The sequence below is a fragment of the Cordyceps militaris genome (assembly GCF_000225605.1).
Source record: "Cordyceps militaris CM01 unplaced genomic scaffold CCM_S00001, whole genome shotgun sequence".
Lineage (NCBI taxonomy): Eukaryota > Fungi > Ascomycota > Sordariomycetes > Hypocreales > Cordycipitaceae > Cordyceps > Cordyceps militaris.
In genome coordinates, this window is record NW_006271969.1 from 3,102,334 (window position 1) to 3,123,526 (window position 21,193).

Here is a 21,193-nt window from a genome sequence, read left to right on the forward strand (position 1 = left end):
CAGCAACAGCAACAGCAGCAGCAGCAGCAGCAGCAGCAGCAGCAGCAGCAGCAACAGCAGCAGCAGCAGCAACAGCAACAGCAGCAGCAACAGCAGCAGCAGCAGCAGCAGCAGCAGCAGCAACAACAACAACAAATGCTGCCCCAAGCCCAGCAACCTCTAGTAAAACCTGGCCAAGCGCCCGTGAATGGATTTGCGACGCCTCAACCACAGCCAGGCATAATGATGAGCCACCAACGTAACAGCCTTTCCAAGAGTGTTGACCCAAGCATTGCTGATCCATCTCTGCTATCGCCTGCTCACCACCGCCAAGGAAGCATACACACGGGTCACCCCGAGGGCCGTCCTGCGCCGCCTGCCACTGAAGTACGCGCTCCGCCCATGATGCAAAAGTCCGACGACTACAGCCCCTGTGCCCGCGAGTTGGCCACTTTTGGTGGTGTTGACCTACACGCTGCCAATATTTTGGGTACTGAGCTGGAACGCTGGATGCCCACAGCACCCATGATTAACGAACTCGGAAATATCGATATCGCCGCTCTCACCCGCAGCCTGCAATGTGGCATACACAGCGAAGTACGCCTTGCTTTGGACACCATGGCCACATTGTCCAACTCACCCAACCAGCTGCACTTCTTGCAGCTTCGCTATTGCGACGACTTGGTGGATGCCCTCATTGATTGCGCCGAGGAGCAACTCGATATGCTTGTCGAACATACAGTGGAGGTTGCTGACGAGATCTCCCTGACGTCATACGAGGATGTAGTCCGCGCCTGTCGCATAGATAGGCTTGCTGTGCGAGATTGTCCGGCATACGGCACTGTGGAGTACGATCTTGACCGTGCTGTTGATAAACTTATTTGCGTCACCACCATTCTTCGCAACGTCTCGTTCCCAGGCGAGCAGAACGAGAACCACGCTGTGCTTGCGGATGAGATGGTCATCAAGTTTATCTGCTCCGTGATCCGGTACCTTGGAACTCGAACCATGCTACTGCGGTCTCATACCAACACGCTGGATTTTATGAAAGATGTTGTGGTTCTATTGTCCAACATTGCCGCCGCCATTGAATTGCCCAGTCGCGAACAAGCGCTCTGTCTACTCAGCTTCCTGCTTGCATTTGCACCTTCGCCGGCCCCGACCGTCGTCGCTGGTTCGCTCTTCTTTGCGCCCTATGAGCCGAGTGTACAGCCCTACCTGCCGCACGCTGTAGACTCCCTTGCAAAGTTGCTTGCGCGTGATGAGCCGAACCGCGGATTTTACAAGGCTATATTTGGTCTCGACGTTGGACAAAGCTCGAGCAACGAGACCCTGACTCGAGCGTTTGCCCTCGCCATTTCGCCACTGCCAGGCAAGTCGGTGGAGAGTATTCGACAGCCCAACTATCCGTCTCTTATCGAAGTGCGCAAGCCATTCCTGATGCAGGGTCTCTTGGCTGCGGAAATTCTGGCATCCCTTGCTCCTGGCTTCGAGAGCGGCGTCGCCAAGGCTTGGCTTTCATCCGGTGAAGGTCTCGCGCAAAATCTGACAAAGCTTGTGCGCGAGTTGAGTCATTTGTTTGAACGCCAAGCGTCGCGTGGCCCTCGGGGAAGAGATCTCGAGCTTGTGTATATTGTTGTTTTGGCTGTAACATTATTAAGACGGTTAGCGGAGAAGGCTCGAGACCCCAGCCAACCGAGCCTGTCGCTGCCCAAAAGCGTTTTGCCGTCAGCGCGGGTGCTCATGGAAGCGCTATCATATACGTCGGCAGAGTGGACGAGGGACGGCATGCTGCAGCAGCTATCGTCACTCGTTAACATGGCTCGGTAAGCTGATCGCGCCTGGTTGTATCATTACTTGCCTTTAATAGCCGCAATGCCCAAAAGCGAAAGACGGTTTTTGCCGCTGGAATACTTCACCAGCCGGGAGTTTGGAGGCGCGCGCACGCGCCATGGGATTCTGGTAGCCGCGGAGTTTGACTTTTTGCATTTGCGTTTCATTCTTGTGTCAATTGTTTCCCCCTCATTTTTTTGCTTCATTTCTTATTGTCGTCATTCACTTTTGCAGGCCACGTCACGTTGCAAGTACGGCATGGTTATGATTTTGCGGCCGGCTAGGAAGAAGCGACTTTGACAAAGGCAAGCGACGGAGAAACTTGAGGCTGGGTAGAGGAGCCTGGGATTGGATGGCATCGTACAAAGGAGTAGCAGGCGCGAGATATATATCGATACCACACGTCTTGTGGACATGTCATTAAAGAATAAAAGAAGAAAAGAATCAAAATTGAATGTAATTCTACAATTTGCTAAGCGGTTTACGCTGATGCTGCCTTGTTTGTAAAAGCAAATGGTATATATGATACATTGTACAACGGGTCTCTTTTGTTTCCTGGCACTGTTGACTTAGAAACCATTGTCGAGCAGCCATTTCTGGGCTTGGCTCAGGTAGTTGCCCTATGAATCAAACGTCAGCCACCATTGCAAGTAGCAAGAAGGGCGAATCTCACCTGGATCTCAATATGGAGCGTAGTCGGGTTGATGCGAATCCTGTCCGCTGTGACGGCCAGCGTGGCCTGCATGTCCTGGACAAGTTTTTTGCGGTCGCCCTGCACCTTTTTGATCAGGATAATCTCGCGTGTGCCGCCCGACTTGATGGCGCGGTACACGGGCAGCTGCGCCGACGCCGTGCGTGGCACCAGGTACCCGCGCGCGCGCTGCTGCTCGTCGGCAGTGCTTGTCGGGGCCGGTGTGGGTGGCCGGGCGAAGGACCGGGGCGAGCGGCGCTGCTCGGCGGTGCGGGTGGCGGCGGCGGCTGTGGCGGCGGTCGCGTAGCTGTGCGATGGAGGAAGGCGGAGGAGGAGAGAGGTCGGCGGTCGGGGAGCGGCGAGGGCAGCGCGGACGCAGGCGAGAGAGTGTGGTAGACGGGCGTTCATCGTGGTCGGTGTTGGAGGGTCCCAACGGTCGAGATGGACGAAAATGGCGGATGGAATAGCCTGATAGTACAAATCTTTACGTCGCGTTGAAATGTCAATTCGTCGAATCAACGTGAGGTCTCCTTTCAAGACGCCAGAAACCAGTAATCCGTCGTCAATGCTTCCTAGGTAGTTACAGCTCCAGGAAAAGGTGAAAAGGTCACATGACTTGGCTTATCCTGACGACGGCTAAATGTCGGCCATCTATCCCCACGTTGGCACTTTTTTGTGGATTAGCGAAAAAACGAGCGGCCGCCCAAAAAGTGCCCCTCCAAAAACGACCCACAGAGAAGTGCTGTCTTTCTGCGTGTGTGCGTTGCGAAGCCCTTGCATTATTTTTCGCGACCACCTCTCCGACAAACCCCCACCCGACCATTCCCCCCCGACACCACCTCAGGGAATCATCACCGCCCCTCGAAGGTTTTCATAAACATCATCACAGCCCATCATGGAGGACGTACTTAACGCAGTCGCGGTCGACAGCACGTCCATCATGCCCAAGCTGGCGCCCCACCTAAGCCGACACCTGCTGTTTCCTCTTATCCAGTTCGAGGGCGACCAGGCCGACGAGCGCGGCGACACGGAGGCCTTTCGGACGATCCTGGCAGGCAAGATTGCGCTGCTGGAAGACACAAACATGACCGACTACGTGGCCAACATGTACTGTGAGCTGCACGAGGTCGCGGAGCCGCCGGCCCAGTATTTGCGCAAGCGCGAGGCCGTCGTGGCCCAGCTGCAAAAATACGAACAGGCCACGGCCACGATTGCCGACCTGCTGACGCAGGACGATGTCGTCAACGGGCTCCGCAGCGACAAGGTGGCCAACTTGGAATTTCTCAAGACCCAGCACGGCGTAAGTGGGCGGATATAGAACACGAGATGGGATTTGGGGCACGGGGAAACGGCGCTCGCTCAATATACACAACACAAACGCAGATTTGGCTTTGCTAACACCCGGCGTCTTCCCCCAGGTCACCGCTGAAATGGTCGACGCCCTGTACGACTTTGGCCAGTTCCAGTTCCGCTGCGGCCAGTACGGTCCGGCGGCCGACATGCTGTACCAGTTCCGCGTGCTGTCGACGGACAACGACAAGGTGGCGGCCTCTACGTGGGGCAAGCTCGCCTGCGAGATCCTGTCGGCCAACTGGGACTCGGCCGTCGACGAGCTCAAAAACGTGCGCGAGAGCATCGACACGCGCCTCTTTAGCAACCCGCGCGCCCAGCTCGACCACCGTGCCATGCTCGCCCACTGGGCCCTCTTCCCCCTCTTCAACCACGACGCCGCCCGCGAGCCCGTCCTCGACATGTTCTTCTCCGCCCCCTACATAAACACGATCCAGACGGCCTGCCCCTGGATCCTGCGCTACCTCATCGCCGCCGTCATCACCGGCCGCGGCCGCGCCGCCAGCGTCTCATCGGCGCCCGGCAACCGCTCCGCGTCCGCCACCCAGCAGAAGCAGCTCAAGGACGTGGTCCGCTACGTGCGCCAGGAGGCCTACGAGTACGCCGACCCCGTCACGCAGTTCGTCGCCGCGCTCTACTTTGCGCACGACTTTGACGCCGCCCGCGACGCGCTCCGCCGCGCCGAGAACGTCTGCCGCGCCGACTTCTTCCTCGCTTCGTCGGCCGACGCCTTTGTCGACGCCGCCCGCCACCTCATCTGCGAGAGCTACTGCAAAATCTTTTCCCGCATGAACATTCGCGATCTCTCGGCCAAGCTCGGCCTCGACCCGGACGACGGCGAAAAGTGGATCGTCAACCTCATTCGCGAGACGCGCCTCGACGCCAAGATTGACTCTAAGGACGGCACCGTCATCATGAACCACCCCCCCAACAATGTCTACCAGCAGGTCATTGAGAAGACAAAGGGTGGCTTCTTCCGCACGCAGGTCCTGAACGCCGCCGTGTCGAAATAAGAAGACGGGAGGCGTGTGTTTGTGATTTGGCTGTTGATTCTTTTCTTTTTCGTTTCCGTTGTTTGAAAGAAGTTATAAGTATCATCGCATAACTACGTTCTCACACCAGACACTCTGACTCGTCTCGCACACGAAAAAGAGGAAGACAAAGAAGAAGAGCCCTTGTTCTATGGGGACTTGGTACTTGTCACTAGGCGACGAGAGAACTCGACGAGTTGGGGCATTACCGCAATATAAAGCAGCAGGCCAAAATGGAGATTCAAGGGTGGGCAATCATAGAAACCACGCAACAGAGCGCGAGAGCCAGAGGATAAGGTGGTTTCCCCCGCCTCTCTTAGTACTCGCCCCGTTCGTGTGCTGTTTCTTTGTGCTGCCTCCTCACTTGCGGATGGTTCTATTCCATCATGTCTTTTTTTTGTGTGTCCCCATGATGATGCGGTCTTGCATTGCATGGCGTTTATTTGGGAAAAGAGAAATTAAAAACGAGGGGAGGAGGAAGCCGGGGTTTTATTTTGGTACCGCCAGCTGCACCAGAGTAGGCGGCGCCTTGATAGAGAAAGAGATATTCTGCCACACCGGGAAAAGGTTGTTTTATTTTATCTACGAGTTGCCGTCCCCTCAGTATAGCACAAGATATATACACAATAAAAAGTTTGATACATGCACTTATCGTGGCCGTCTGATGCGCGTGGCGTTGTTCTAGTTGTATTTATATATATGTATAGTACCGATGTAGTTTGTCTACATCTTGAAAGTAATCGTAGCCTCATTTCCGATGTCAGCCCAACAACTCCTCCATACAACCCAACTCTCGACCCGTATCAGGCGATTCCACGCAGTCTCTACTGCTCGGCCTCTCTGGCGGCGAGCCAAACCTTGCCCTTGAGCGCTTCAAGATCGCTGTCTCGCATCCACCACACCGCCTTGTTGCCCTCGTCGTCCTGCTCGTTCTCGCTCTCCTCGGCCAGACTCCGTCGCCGCCTCGAGCGCATGGTAATCGTCTCCTGGCTATCGTGCGAGGTGCTCGGGTCCGCAACAGCTGGCCTGCCGTCGTTCTGCCGCAGGCGGTCGCGCGCGGAGCCCCATTCGAACAGCAGCCGGGCGCCCTCGAGGCGCTCCAGATCGCCGCCCTCGCAAATACCCTTTTCAAACTCCAGGCGCGCGTCCACGGCGGCGCCCGTCTCCGGGTCCTCTTCACCGCTCTCGAGCAGGGCCGCCTTCTCGGCGTAGCTGACGCCCTTGAGCCCCTCGAGGTCAAATAGCCACTCTATCGGGTTCTGACCGTCACCGTCGCGGCCCAGGGCGCGCAGGGTCGACGGGAATGTCCCCTCACGCGGCGGGCGCCGGCGGAGGTGCAGGCTCTGCGTTTTTGCAAAGGCCGCGCGCACCGTCTCGTCAGATAAGTCGAGCTCAATGTCCCAAAACTGCGGACCGCAGTGGGTCGACAGGCTCGAGATTTGGTCCAGCGGTGGCAGCAGGCATGGCGTGGAGCGGTGCAGGAACGCCTCCGTGGACACGTCCTGGCGCATTTTGATTTGCACAGCCACGGACACCGGCTGGCCGGTCAGAATGTCCTTAGCCACAAGACAGCGCTGCTCCGTCGCCAAAACCCAAAAGTGACGGAATGCTTGCAGATGAGATCTGTTATCCATGACATTGGTCGGGAATATCGGGTAGAAGGCGACTAGGAGCGCGGCAATTGCCATGTTGCTCGTGCCAAAGGTCACGGTGCCACAGCCCAGGAACAGGGCTCCTATGGCAAGATGAGCCGCGAGGTGGGATCCGTACGGCGTATCCGGGTCAGTTCGGCCGTGGAGGGCACGAAGCCTGCGTAGTACGGGAATGTCGCCTGTGCCCGCCATGACGATGGCGCACGACACAGCCAAGACGTCTTGACACATGCGTGCATTGGCTCTAGCAAGTTCCTCGTCATACAGCGGCGCGGCATCCGGGTGCTCTCTAGGCGTCCCAAGGATCGAGGAGATGCGCATAAACTCGTCAAGATAATGCAGGAGGAGATCTCGGACATGCGTGGAGGCACTGCCAGAATACCGCAGTGCAATGGAGAAGCATATTCCCGCCATGATGCTAAAGAATGGTAAATCTGTCGATCGCAACTTCATGGTGCCGTGGAGCTTGTGCCTGGCTCGATATGGCGCTGGTAGGCTACGTTGAATCCACGTAAACGTTGGCTCAATCTTGGACCAGAGAATCAGATTCTTGGCAACAGTTCGCAACAGCAGAATATCAGGTCGGACGTAGTCAAACTGGAGCACGGAGCTTGGGACATCAATTTTGCGAGCAACGATTTGATCTTCCGTCTTCATAAAGATAAGGGTGAGGGCAATGACAGCACCTGCGGCAGCACGGTCAAGCACATGGACAATTTCAACCATCTTAGTCGATGTTGCATGCGTGATGAGTTTCTCGGTGAGCTTCATGTCATGCAGCCCTTTCAAGTCATTACCTTTTCCAAGGTTGATGAATCCCAGTGCGTAACCTGCCGCAAGGCGATAGCATTCGCTTCGCAACGGCTCGTCTTCTTCCTCATCCTCTGCATGTTCAATCTCTGAGAGCATGATCTCACTCATGCGGCGATGCTGACTATTGCAGTATACTAATCCAATGCCCATGATACCAGTCGTCTGGGTAAGGGGGGACAGGTTGAGCTCAGCAGCACCACGTGGCAGCATGCGTGTAGCATGTACCGACAACAACCGAGTAATCAGCGAGTCCATTGTTCCAATGTACGACGCAGCAAGGCCCAAGAGCAATCCAATCGAAGTCATGGTATGCTTGGGTGTCAAATACTTGAAGGCAACCCACTTTGCGACATCTTTGAGATGACCGTTGAGTCCGAGTGCGAGCAAGAACCCAGCATGTCGATTACTCAGCTCTTGGCCAGGCTTGTTATAGAGAATCCAAGATGTGTCAATACCCTTGGCGTCGGGAGATATAGCCAAGCCAGCAGCAACTCCCTGATGAAAGAAGCCCCAGCAAACCTTCTCCTCTGTAAAAAGGGACTTTTCAACACCAACCGTGACATTAGCTGGCCTCACAATACAGTTGAGATTGAATCCTCCAATGTGAAGTCGTTGTGTTATCAGCGGAAATCGGAGGCTGTAATAGAGCAATCCTCTTCCAGCTGGAATAGCAAGTGTACCAGTCGCGATTCTAGAGACGAGCTGCTTTTGCTTCTCCAGGTATTCACTTTCTGGCCAATCTGAGTCCGGGTTCAGTCGAACGTGTCGAGACTTGTGTGTTGAAAGCAGATCCTGAGCCTCATTCAGACGTCTGTCCTCTTTGAATAATGCCCGGATTACTGCTTGCCTCTCTATCCCGTTGCTTTCGTCGTAACCAGCCGGTTCGTCGTCCTCAACACTCTGAGACAGAAGTCGATAATCCCATGACGCAGTATGGGTAGGAGTCTGCATAATTGTCAGCTAAATTTCAGTGGTGGCCTCTTCAAATGCTTACCAAGAGGCTAGGCGGCGTTCGTGCAGTGGCCTTTTCGGGAGACAATAGGCTACTCATGTCACTCCTTTTGATCAACTTCAGCAGGTCGTCGGGCCAGCCTTTGGGTGGTCGAGGCTGGCAAAGTGAAATCGCGTCTCGTAGCGGGACCAAGATAGCTTCGGGGAGACTCTCGAGAATCGCGTTGGTCAAACCTTGTGCTTGCATGGTCTCGACCATTTCCGCAGCTGTTGGATTGACTTCCAATGCTTTGAAGAACCTTCTCAGCATCATCGTGCGAGGCAATATCACATCCCACCTGTCGTCATATTCATTGTCCTGCCTAGACATGTTGAAATTTTGGGCATAGATATCGACAGGACTAGGATAGTTGCCTTGCTGTGTAACAAGCCTGTTTTGAACCCATTCCAGAATGTTGGGCTTCATCGTAGGCTCGGGAATCGAAGGCGTCAAATTCAACTCTGAGTCGAACTTTTCATCCACGACCTCTTGGATTCCCAGTTCGTAAACGGCCGAGAAGCTGTACCATTTCAACCAGCGAGCAATTTGGCACAATACAACACGCAGGTCTGCTCGCCCGGGAGAAACATACTCTGCAGTCATGATGTCCAGTCGCTTTTCCTCGAGAAGAAGATGCAGTGCCATGAAGATGTCAGCCACTGCTTTCCTTCGACTCCCGTCTTCATGGTGTAGGGAAGTTGGCATGTACCCGGATGGCCCAAAAGCAATGATTCCCAAGGGTGACGCCATGTATTCTCGTGCGAGAACAATATGTTTCGCGGTGAATCTGGGACTGGATACTTGATACGCATTTGCGCTCCAGCTCTCCGAGTTCGAATCCAGTGCCCATTGCCAGCCCCGGTTCATCATCCACACAGGACATCCAAGGGAGCTAGCTGTCTCACCAATCTCGAGGGCCTTCCAATCATCAGATTCTCGAATAGATCCAAATGAGCCAGATGCAGGTCGGCGTTTTCGAACTGGCAGACGAGTCGTCTGCATGGGCTTGCCTTTAACGGGGCCGAGGTTCAATACCAGCGAAAAGAGCAATAGTGTAGCAGCAGACCATTCGATATTGGCAAAGGTCTCGTCTTGGTCTCTCAGCCATTGTATAATATGCAGCCAACCGCCGTGGAGTCGCTCTCCGAGAGCGTCCTGTAAAACATTTCGGCAGACGCTAAGGACATGGCGCACCTGGGGGCATGTCGGTTCCAGTTGTATTTTGAGTTGATGAAGCCGACCGCCGGCATCCACGGCATCAACAACGCCGCGTTGCCTGGGATGGCGCAAGCCAATGATGCTGCCATTTGTCAAGTCAAATATTTCCGACTTTCGCTGCTTCATGTCACGATCAACAACTCGGCCACGGTATTGCAAGTGTCTGGTATCGTCAACAAAGACGAGATTTGGCGAGATTCTAGTGCGGTCACTCCAAGGAGCCTGTGTCGAAAGTTCAAGCTGTCCATCCATTGACTCCGACAATATGAGAATGACTGACTGCTCGCCATCGACCAATTTACAGGAGTCGACTACGTTTTGAGCTCTTCGAATCTCGCCAGTCGCAATCGACAAGCTGCTCGGGGCAGAGCTAGGAAAAGAGGCCCTAGTGTTCAGCCGCTCAGTTGATTGCAGAACGATCTGTATAGTAATTATGTCCAGACGCTTTTCGTGTATGTTCTGAATGCCAATAAGCAGTTGGCTTCGGTCATGTCCATCGCGAGCATATGCCGGGGCAGCCAGTATGAACACTTTGCTATGCTGCGGTGCATCACCGGCTGGCACTGTGTAGTGCACATTGGATTTTGCTGACGGAATATCAAAAATCTTGGTAAATCGAACATCATGTTGAAGGCCGTCAAGTTCATGATCATCTAAGCCCATATTGAGGAATCCTTCATTAAGACCCATATCAAGCGGCGCCTCCAACAGACTACTTAAGCTTGGGCGAATCTGCTGACTGAAGCTAGAGCTGGAACGGTTATGCGGCGCTGCGCGGGATTCTTGCTTCCGTGCGGGTTTGCTACCGATAGCTGATGGCTGTTCGGAAAAGATGGATCGTTCTTGAGATGCTGACAAGTCTGCGCGTGCAAGCATAGAGCTCAGTCGGCGTGAGCTTCGCCTGGTAATAGCCGAGCCATCTTTATCCTGTTTCTCGAGAGACGATACAAAATCCACTGGCTTCTCGATCTTTTCACTTTTGCGGTGGCGTTTGCCGGGTAGCGGCGCGCCAAAGCTGTCCCTTGTGTTGGGCTTTGCCGGCGTATTAGATTCTGCGAATGAAGGTGCCATGGAGCTTCGTCGACGAGCAGCAAAGCTTGTGGTTGTGAGCTTCGACTTGCGCGGTTTTATGAAAGGGTCTTGGTACTCAAGGTATTTAAGACGCCAAACGTTGTAAGAATTTGTTGAGCGATTGAGGGTAACAGCAATAGTCAGGGTTTCATCGATTTGCTGAAAAGCCCTCCCGGTCAATTCGACCTGTTCGATATAGAGGATCTCTTCCGCAGGATCGAGGAAAGCTTCATTCCGGGCACCAGCGGTAGGTCCTTTAGTACTTTGCGGGTCTGGTTCAGTGACAACAAGGCCAATGTCCAGTAACGGGTCGGACAGCGAGACAAGGCGTGGCCAGTGAGAGTCAACTTGGCCCATGGGGCCATCGAACATACTTTCCAAAGTATTACTCAGACCCAAGTTCAAGGCTTTGGGGTTTCCTAGGCTCTGTACCGAAAAGTCTTGCGCCTGCGAGCTATTGACTTCGGTCAACTGAGATGACAGGAACGAATTCGGAATTACTCGCGGAAATCGGAGAGTGGACGAGTGGATGTTTTCGCTTCTTTGCTTTCTTTGAATCAAGACACCTGAAGGGCCAGCAAAGGCTGTCTCGACCTCAAAGGGCATATGGACGACATGGCTGGCGCCGGACAAGAAGTAAATGTGTGCTTGGGTACTCAGGAAGACGACCAGCGCCTGTTCCATACGAGGTCGTCGTCGGTTCGCGATGCTCGGTTTCGTCGTTTGTGAGTGCGCCTGTGGGGCTGCTTTATCGTCATCAGAGGCGGGGAAATATGCGAGAAGGGCTTTCGTCACGGACTCCTTTTCGAGGTCGAATTTGAATATCTTGCGAAGAATACCACCACGGCACCACAGAACGGCATTTTTGGTGATGAGCAGCTCATCCTCAATTATATCTGTATGTTTGCTCTTTCCAGAAATAATATCCCATTTATAGGAATTCGGCGGCGGGTTTGGCGCCAACAACTGCTCGTCAATAGCATAGTGCAGGCCCGAGGGCTGGTGAAGCCCAAGAGACTTGACAGAAGCCATATTGCGTACTCGCCATATGCGGTGGCAGCTCAGGCCCGATCTCCTGGTTCAAATTGTGTCGAAAGTCCTTTATCATGAGTTCGACATGCCCGGTCGTGCTCGCTGCGATGGATCGGAAATTGTGTGACGTCGTGTTTTGGATATTCCAAACGAGTCGCGTAGAAGACGCGATTGTTGGTGAAGCTCCAGAGCAGTACAGCGTTTTGGCGGGCAGGCGGGGAACTTCACAGTGGCTTTGTGGCGCTGTGGCTCGTCGAGGCTGTTTCCGTTGGCTGTGGCTCAATGGCGCGACCTTGGGCCAGCTCCAGCGCCAGCTCGTAACGCTGTAGTTAGTCAGTCGAGCTAATTAAGCTTCCCAATAGCCTCCATTTCCCAACACCATCTCCTCGATTATACATTCGCCTCCGAATTCTTTCCTCTAGCTCCCAATTATGGTCCCAGTGTAGCGACAAAATGACAGACCAAGCCCAGGAGCCTGGTGGCGACAATCAGCCAGACCATGTTGATACTCGTCAACAACCCGGTCACGACACGAATCCGTCAAGCGCGACAGATACGGCGGCTAATACCCAGGTAGTGTCAGGGTCTCTACAACTCAAACACAATGATATGAGTGGCACAGCTGAAGCCGCCGGCAAGACGAGTTCTGATTCTGTTGCTGGAGACGATGCCCAGGAAGACGAAGGAGGCACTGAGGAAGAGAACGATGAAGACGAAGAGGACGAAGAAGAAGATGATGATGATGACGATGGATCAGACGACGAAGAAGACGAAGATTATGAGCCATCTCTGAAGATCTCGAGGCTCACGCCCCATTTGAATGCTGTATACCGTAACGGTGACGCAGCCAGCGCGTTTCTTGTCGCAGGCGATAAGATGGTCAGATTCCCGCCCAACATCTCTGCAAATCACAGCTAACGAGGCCAGATAATCGGTACACATAATGGCAATATTGTGAGTTGCTCATCCCATGTCCAGCGTACACTATCTAATTGATCCAGCACGTTCTTCAACTACCCACCTTTCAAGCGCTTCGAGTATATCATGCTCATTCTGCCTCCGTCACATCCATCTCGATCTCGCCATACCCTCCGCCACTACCGACGGATCAAGCGTCCAGCCCCGTACCGCCTGCGAACCTGCCTAGCCAGCCAAGACCCCAGGATAATTCTCCAGCCGCTTCCTCAAAACGACTTAGGGAGCCCACACAAATCCCAAAAACTCCATCCAACGACATACACATAGCAACCTCTTCCATGGATGGCAATGTCTGTGTACAATCTTTGATTGATATGAAAGATGTTCAACTGCGGAGTTTCGGTCGTCCCGTCCAGAGCGTGGCATTATCACCAGAGTTCAAATCAGATCGTTCTTACATCTCAGGTGGTTTAGCTGGTCAGCTTATTCTCACCTCGGGAGGTCTGCCAGGCCGAAGTACTTCCACCACGATTGGAACAGCAGCTGCAACTGCATCCGGCTGGCTCGGAAGCATGGGCTTGGGATCCAATACTGGCAAGGACACAGTCTTGCACACGGGAGAGGGCACAATCAACACCATAAAATGGTCGTTATCAGGAAAGTACGTTGTCTGGCTGAATGAGCAAGGTATCAAAATCATGCGCTCCAAACTGCACCACGAAAATGCGGACCATGACGACGTCTGGAAGCGTGTTGGGCACATCGATAGGCCACAGACCGAGGAATGGGATACTATGGCTAGCGTGTGGAAAGGCCGGGCCGAATGGATCGACGAAAAAGCAATTGAAAGCGACGAGGCCATCGATCCTCAGCAGGGCAGCGTGTCGGCTTCGGCAGCTGCAGACAGGTTGAAGGGTCAATCCGGGCTACAAAAACATGGGATGGAGCGTCTACTGGTTGGTTGGGGGTCCATGATATGGATTATCAATGTTCATCGTGACGGCTCTCCTGCAAAGGACAGCGGAAACAAAGCCCTTGGTCGCGCTGAGATTGCCAAAATGTACGCATTGTTTCAAACGTTGCCGCCACATATTTACTAATGGATACAGCTTGCGCATTGATTGTATCATTTCTGGAATCTCTCTTTATACGTCGAATCTTCTTCTTGTTCTCGCATTTGCCCCGCCGGAAGACGGTGAAGAGGAGGGACAGAGCAGCAAAGCCGCCCAGCGCCATCGTCATCAAGGGTCCACAAGCTCTGCGAAGAGTGAGCCGTCGGGTGGCGTCAGGAAGCGTCAAAATAACATGCCCCCGGAGCTCCGTCTCATTGACCTTGTATCGCAAGCCGAGGTTGACAAAGAGGAACTCGTAATGAGCCGCTATGAGCGCCTTTTTTCTGCCGACTATCACCTCAGCGTATTACCTGCTCGCAGCGCAGCAAGCGTGGTAGCATCCAAGGGGGCATTAGAGACCATCGCCGGGCTCGGTAGCGAGATGTGGAATGCCGCTATTAACCCCAGAGCTCTCTTTAGCTCGGGGGCCAGTATTCGAAGCAGAGATAGCGGAGACGATGTTGCAACCGGCTCTAGAACAACCAGTGCCAGTGGAACAATCCGCGGCGGGCCAGCCAGGTCAGTGTCGCTCCCTGTACATCCCAGCTTGAGCAAGCCTGGCGCCAAAATCTTTGTTCAGAGCCCTTATGACTGCATACTGGCAACCAAGAGAGACTTGGGTGATCACCTTGCCTGGTTGTTAGAACACGAGCAATTTAGTAGAGCATGGGATCTCTTAGATGAGAATCCAGACATATTGGCAGACAAGTCTGGTGATTTTCTGCCAGCGGCTGCACCGGGGCAGGGTGCTACCGACGCGTTCGAGGACGAATCTGTCGCAGACTCCATGACCAGAAGCGCTCAAACTGCAGTGGAGAAGGAGAAGCAGCGGATAGGCGAGCTTTGGATTAAAGAGCTGATTGACGACGGCCAATGGGCTGTGGCAGCGGAAGTCTGCAGCAGGGTCTTGCATTCTCCCGATCGCTGGGAGAAGTGGGTGTGGACTTTTGCAGGGGCAAGGAAGTTCGACGAGATTACAAACTATATTCCTTCAGCTCCGATGAGGCCGCCCATACCAACTACAGTGTACGAAGTCGTCCTTGGCCATTATATTCACAACGACAAACCCCGGTTTCGGGATCTACTGGACCTGTGGTCGCCAGAGTTATTTGACATCAAGACTGTTACGACAACACTTGAAAACCAGCTCAAGTTCCGCGATGTGCGCCAAGATAGCATTGACGACGGCGAAAAGGGCAGAGATTGGCGTATCGTTAATCAAAGTCTTGCCAGGTTATATGAAACCGGAGGGCGCCAGCGCGAGGCTCTCAGATTCTACATCAAACTTCAAGACGCCGATTCTGCGTTTCGTCTCATTAGAGATAATCATCTCGCCGAAGCAGTGGCCGACGACATTCCAGACTTTATCAGCCTGCGCGTTCCTGCTGGCGGTATTGACCAAATGACGAAAAAGGATCTGGCCAATGCGACCTCTGATGCAATTACACTGCTCGTCGACGAGGCACAACATGGTTTGGTTGGACCTAAGCAAGTGGTAGAGCAGCTGCAAGCAAAGAAACTCCGGCTGTATCTTTTCTTCTATCTCCGTGGTCTATGGCACGGCGACGGCGTGAAGGAACATGCTGGGGGGAACCGCGACCACTTGGTCCTGGAAAGCCGAGCGTTAGTAGACGACTTTGCAGATCTGGTTGTCACACTCTTCGCCACCTACGAAAGAACACTTTTGATGGACTTCTTGAAAACATCAACGGCGTACACATTTGACAAGGTAGGTAATTGGGTTCATTACCAAGAAGCAGGTGGCTAACGGACAGTAGGCTGTCGAGGAATGCGAACAACATAAATACTACGACGAGCTCGTTTTTCTGTACTCGAAAACAGGTCAAATGAAGCGCGCACTATACCTGATCATTGATCGACTACGCGACGTAGAAAAAGCAATTGAATTTGTCAAGGAGCAAGACGATCCGGACCTGTGGAATGACTTGCTTGATTATAGTATGGACAAACCAAGCTTCATCCGGGCACTTCTTGAGCAAGTGGGTACCGCGATCAACCCCATTGCTCTCGTAGAGCGCATTCCCGAGGGTCTCGAGGTTGAAGGTCTCAGAGAAGGCCTCACGCACATGATGAAGGAGCACGAACTTCAACACAGCATCAGCTCTGGCGCAGCAACAGTCATGCGCAGCGAAGTGGGACTGAAGCAACGAGAGCTGCGCGCTGGACAGCGCCGCGGCGTCAAATTTGAGCCGGCCGCGGTGCCCGCCAAGAAGCCCAAGGCAGACCAGAAACCGGGTGACGTGGAGAAGAAGGCGGAGGTTGTCCAAGGCGAAAAGGCGGCTAGAGCGCCCAAACCCGGCCATTGCGTCGGTTGTGGGGACGCATTCACCGAGTACGAGATGGAAACGCTGGTGGGTTACGCGTGCGGCCACGTCTACCACTTGAGCCACCTGATGGAGATGCTCAAGAGCGGTGGGAACGTGGATATTGACATTGGCAGCGATGGCCAAGAAAGTGGCCGGTATCTGGTGGGTATGAAGGTCATGAAGGCGAGGTTACTGCGCGACAAGGTACGGGGAGGCTGCCCTCTCTGTCATCTAGCCAAGTGAGACGTTATGTTTCCAAACGAGACGATCGAGACGTGAGTCTCGCATTCTTTGCATAACATATCTTGTGGCGACAAGTATGGTCTTGGTTCTTTTTTTTCTTCAATTATTGGGCTGACAGCCGCTGTATACTAACTAGCACATAGATACCATTCGATTTTTAGCGTCAATATGAATTCCCAATAGCCAACTATCCATCCATGCTGGTGTGATCAAGTTCCGGTCATCTCTCAATTCAGTTGACTACATTCTACTTTTTCTGCTATTCCTAAGCACATTGCTCCATGTCATTTCCGAGGCCAGCAACCATTAGCGCAAGCAAGACTTTAATTACAAGCGAGACTGTCCAAGGGTCTGAAAGCTCCAACACCACCTCTCATGAGTCCCTGCCTGTCAGTTCTCGTCTTGCAAACCAAAAAAGAGTCAAACATCGAAGTAACTCTGTTTCTTAGACGACCAGAGCCGCAAGAGCAGCCGCAAAGACGTTGCCAATGACGGCGGAGGCACCCATGGCGGCGGCACCGGTGGGCACATCGGGCGTCTGCGTGGTTGAGCTGCTGTGGCCGATGCTGGTGGTAGCCTCGCTGCTGGGGACGCTCGTGCTGCCGACGACGGTGGTGGTCGACGGTAGCGGGTGCTCGACGGTGCTGCTGGCAGTCGGGACGGGGACCGAACCGCCGCCGCTGCTACTGCTGCTGCCGTAGGTCGGGGCGGGAGGAGTAGGAGGCGAGGCCGAGGAGGAGGAGTAGCTGGGAGCAGCAGGGCCGCCGGTGGAGAGCGAGGTGTAGCACTGGGTGCTGTGGACGATGGAGCAGTGGTTCATGGAGTAAACCATGGTGCCTAGGCAGGGTCTGTGTTAGTAAGGGGAGAAGATAATGCAGTAAGAGATGGAGGGCCCTATCGTACCGTCAATGGTGGTGCTGCCGACTTCCTGGGCACCAATGGTCTCGGTATACTGGCCATCGGCTGTGAATGTTGTTAGTAGAGGACGAGCAGTGATTGAATCCTGGTGTGTGGTTTTCTTTGCCTTACTCAGGGAAGCAATAGCAGGCGCAAGAGCCGCGAACAGAGCAGCGATCTTGGCAAGACGAGGCATCATGATGAACTGTTGATGATCTTGCTTTTGTGTGGTTAGTGAGGCGAAGCTACACAGGACAAGAGGCACCGACTCACCAAAGAGGTCTTGTGAAATTCTATTGACCTTGTATTGAAGGCAAGTTCTTCTTGATGATGGAGGAACACGGTGTGCAAGACAAAACGTTGGCAAGAGTGGTGAGGGAGGGAGAGGAGGTTGGGAGGTGTGCCGTGTTCACATTCACCAGCCGTTCACTTTCAGCTTTTTTCTTTTTTCACAGCATGCAGCAGGGGCAACAATCAGTCACTACGGTCCTGGCGCACAAGCCATTTAGCCTCGCTTCGTCAGATCAATAATAAACAAGACTGTTTGCCGCATTCGCCTTCAGCTCGCTCGCGTCGCGCGTCCGTTTGCTGCCAAGTTGTGGCTTGTTGCCAGCTGCAAAGGGGGGGTAGTTGTCGGCATTGCTTGGTCTCGGATAAGGTGATGGAGCGTAGATGCGAGGTGCGACCCCAAGGGAGAGAGGATGGAGGTGAGTTTGCTTTCGTGTGTAAGTGGGTGACGTAAAAGAGGCGGCGCATCACATAGCAGAACTGGCCACAACGGAGTTCAAATGTTTCAGCCGCTTCAGTAACTAATAGGTCTTCTATTACTTTCATTTTAGGCAAATGCTGCCACGATAAAGGAACTTGTAATAATTATCAATCATGTTAGGATCGAGGCAGTCATACCTTGGTCACACATAGCTGTCGCGCCATGAAACTGAAACGCGCAAGTTTGTAAGAGACGGGTAGTACAAGTACAGTAAAGAGTTACTAGAAAAGTAAAAAAAAGAAACTTGCTCCTGATTTTTGGACAAACGGGGAATCGAACCCCGGACCACTCCCAATCTCTCAAGATGCTAAGGGAGTATTATACCACTAAACCATTCGCCCTCGAATTACGACAGACAAGTTTCGGCTGGACAAACGGGGAATCGAACCCCGGACCACTCCCAGTGAATAAATCGCCCAAATCTCGAAGGAGACAAGGGGATCGAATGCTAAGGGAGTATTATACCACTAAACCATTCGCCCATTGGTTGTGGGAGCCGGCCTCGTTATTAGTTCATTTACGGGTGGTGCAGGGCTAGGGTTCGGTTTGGTGGGGAAACGGATTGTTGTTCGGTGGGCGGCGTCTTACTTCGCCCGGTGTTAATAGAATCGAGGGAGCCTTGCATGACAAAAAGAGATTATAATCTATTCGTTTGTCGTCAGAGGATTATGAGTACGGCGATGGATGATATGATTGTAGAAAATATGGGACAACGGCCCCGTGCAAAATCAAACGTCGGGGTATATTGAGAAGCAAGTAATGTATCGAAGCCAAAAAAACGCAAATATGAACTTTTCATGACAGAATCAAATTTACCAGGTCTCCTCACGTCACCCAAATGTGACGGCCACCACCGTCATGAATGCCACGTAAATCCCCAACGCCATGGCGCCGTCGACAGGACTCGCCCGCCCCGCGAGCATGTCGTACGCGCCTGCCTGCGCGCCAACCACGGCCAAGCCCAGCCCGACGAGCGCCACCACCGTCATGCGGCTCACGAAACCGGGAATGACGGGGAAGCTCAGGATCGGGAGGATGACAGCCATGCAGATGCCTACCATCATGTGGCGCAGCGCGACCTGGCTTGGAGCCGCCGCCGCCGCCGCTGCTGGCCGTGGACGCCTACCTCGGCCGTTGCTACCACCGCTGCTGCTGCCGCTCCGCGCCCCCGCCGTGAACTCGCGCGCGTGGTCCATTGGTTCCCCCACGCTCATAGGGTTGGGTGCCGTCGGGGCCTCGAGCAGGCGCGGCGTGTGCGGGGCCGCGGGCGTCGTCGGGTGATGGGGTTGGTGGTGGTCGCTGACGCTCTCCTCGTCGAGGTAGTAGGGCGGGTCGGCGAGGCACATCAGGTCGCCCGTTCTATCTAGGAAGCGCATTTCCTGGGGGACAACGGGCGCGTGGGCCGCCAAAAAGGACCGGTAGTCGTGGATCTCTTCGGGCAGCGCGTCGCGAATCTTGCATACTTTCTTCAACATGTCAAACTGGGTAACTGCAAGAGAGAGGGGGAAAGTGTTAGTGGATGTGTGGGAAGAGAGAGAGAGAAACCTGTGTCAACAAACAGTTAGTCTTTTCATTCGGCTTACAGTACTGAAACATCTTGTAGGAAATATGGTCCTTGAGCTGCTTCCGGGCAGCGGTTAGGTCGCTGGGGTCCGACTCGTCGAGCCGGCGCGAGGCTGGGAGGAAACGGTCCCTGTACCTACGGTTGCCGGCCTCCATGTCGTCGAGGTGCTGCAGCCGCTCCTCCAGCACGCAGAGCTCGTCGTGCAGGTCGAGCAGGATGCGGTGGTGGAGGTCCTTGAAACGCCTGTAGATGGGCGGCACGGGTAGCTCTGACTCGGAGCCACCAGCCAGGCGCGACGCCAAAAGCTCGTAGCCGCTCGTGAGGCGCGGCTCGAGGCGGGCGACTTGACCCTCGGGGACGATCATTGGTGGGTGAGGCATCCCGAAGAGCGGGGGGGACATGGGGGGCAGCGGCGGCGGTGGCTGCAGGAGAAACGGCGGATAGACCGGCCGGTAGTGCGGCGGGCCGGGTGCTTGGCCGTGGGGGTAGGGATGCGCCCACGAGCCCATCGGACTCTGAAACGGATGGGGAGGGGGTTGGGAATTCTCCGCGAAGCGCATCACCGGCGGTCTGCCTGCCTCGGAGGTGTGGGTATCCTCATCGACCTTTTGCTCCGCCGCGCGGGGCATGGGCGATGGATTCCTGGTCGGGGCGGCGGGAGTCGCGGCCCCGTCAGTCTTTCGACCTTGCTGACCTTCCCCTGGGGCGTTATTAGGTGCAGCTTTTGGTGTCTCGTCCGTGGCTGGACGTCCGGGAGCCAATTTCTTTGGGGCGTCTCGTTCCTCGCCCGTCACCTGGGCTGGCGCCGTTGCCGCCTCAGTGCCGTCGGCTTCGATCAAAGCACGGGGCTCAGCTGCCAGGTTGATGTACCATTCCGGAGAGACTTCTCCGGCCGCCGAGCCCATGCCAGGGGTGGAGGCCTGCGAGATCCGGTGGAGGTGGTCCTCGGCGTCCATTACGTCCTCGATGGTGACGGCGCGGCCGTGCCTTCGGCGTGACGAGGATACTCGGCTGAGCGCACTTCTTTTCCCGCTGGATGGTCCGCCCTTGGGTGCCATAGATTCCGGCACCTGGTCAAATTTCATCGGTGGCAAATGGATCCAAACCGCTCTGACAGCCTTGTGAGGCCAAAAAGGGTCCTATAACCGGGCTTTCCGCGGGATCACGGGCAAGGATCTGGAGGGCAGGGGAATTCCACGAGAGATGAAAGAAAAGGTCTTCCAAGCCTGGGGCCAATACCGGTGAATGAAGAAAGAAGAAGAAAAGGAAGGATAAAGGCTCCTTTTGACCTGGAAACTGGCAGCGCAACAAGGAACAAGTTTGTCAGTTGGCCGTAGCACGAGCTTCTGCAACCACTATGCCTACTAATGGCGGCTCACGTGGGGTGCAGCTTCACGGGGGGCGCATATGGCGCAGGGCAGTGAATGTGACTATGTGTCTGAGAAAGAGCTGTTGTGGGGAGTCGTGCAGTCTGTTTCGGCATGAGCAGGAATGATGTCTGGTATTGCATTGCTTTGCGGGTTGGTGCGAGATGCGAGACGGGGAGAGATTGGCCGTGGTTTTTATTGGAAATGGAGGGGTAAGCGGCAACGGCAGCGGCAACAAGGTGTTTTTTTTTTCTCTGTTGTGTCGAGCGAAATAAAGCGACGATATAGTGTGTTACTATATATATGCAGGTTGCACTCTTGTGTTGTGTGTGCCT

At 54.3% G+C, this 21,193-nt stretch overlaps 5 protein-coding genes across 5 annotated transcripts in view; 3 read left to right on the forward strand and 2 right to left on the reverse strand.

Annotated features, from left to right (window-relative positions):
- Positions 1 to 1,796, forward strand: part of CCM_00998 (ARID/BRIGHT domain protein (SWI1), putative) — a gene marked incomplete at both ends in the record, with an annotated part of 3,542 nt that extends 1,746 nt beyond the window's left edge. The window contains 2 exons of the mRNA XM_006666156.1: positions 4 to 1,536; positions 1,641 to 1,796. Of these exons, the coding sequence (XP_006666219.1) occupies positions 4 to 1,536; positions 1,641 to 1,796 (1,689 nt within the window). The remainder of the gene's footprint in view (positions 1 to 3; positions 1,537 to 1,640) is intronic.
- Positions 1,797 to 2,381: 585 nt separating this feature from the next.
- CCM_00999 (ribosomal protein L49/IMG2) lies at positions 2,382 to 2,911 on the reverse strand (the record flags this gene model as incomplete). Its single annotated transcript, XM_006666157.1, has 2 exons — positions 2,382 to 2,432; positions 2,486 to 2,911. 2 exons carry the CDS (start codon positions 2,909 to 2,911, stop codon positions 2,382 to 2,384), a joined length of 477 nt encoding a protein of 158 aa, XP_006666220.1.
- Positions 2,912 to 3,398: 487 nt separating this feature from the next.
- CCM_01000 (eukaryotic translation initiation factor 3 subunit 6) lies at positions 3,399 to 4,866 on the forward strand (the record flags this gene model as incomplete). Its single annotated transcript, XM_006666158.1, has 2 exons — positions 3,399 to 3,807; positions 3,887 to 4,866. 2 exons carry the CDS (start codon positions 3,399 to 3,401, stop codon positions 4,864 to 4,866), a joined length of 1,389 nt encoding a protein of 462 aa, XP_006666221.1.
- An 842-nt stretch (positions 4,867 to 5,708) lies between these two features.
- CCM_01001 (20S cyclosome subunit (APC1/BimE), putative) lies at positions 5,709 to 11,661 on the reverse strand (the record flags this gene model as incomplete). The annotated part of the gene is made up of 2 exons (XM_006666159.1): positions 5,709 to 8,294; positions 8,344 to 11,661. 2 exons carry the CDS (start codon positions 11,659 to 11,661, stop codon positions 5,709 to 5,711), a joined length of 5,904 nt encoding a protein of 1,967 aa, XP_006666222.1.
- Positions 11,662 to 12,114: 453 nt separating this feature from the next.
- Positions 12,115 to 16,422, forward strand: CCM_01002 (vacuolar assembly protein, putative; the record flags this gene model as incomplete). Its single annotated transcript, XM_006666160.1, has 6 exons — positions 12,115 to 12,540; positions 12,589 to 12,615; positions 12,663 to 13,639; positions 13,689 to 15,420; positions 15,470 to 16,222; positions 16,405 to 16,422. The coding sequence occupies 6 exons, from the start codon at positions 12,115 to 12,117 to the stop codon at positions 16,420 to 16,422; spliced, it is 3,933 nt and encodes a 1,310-aa protein (XP_006666223.1).
- Between the last annotated feature and the right edge of the window lie 4,771 nt (positions 16,423 to 21,193).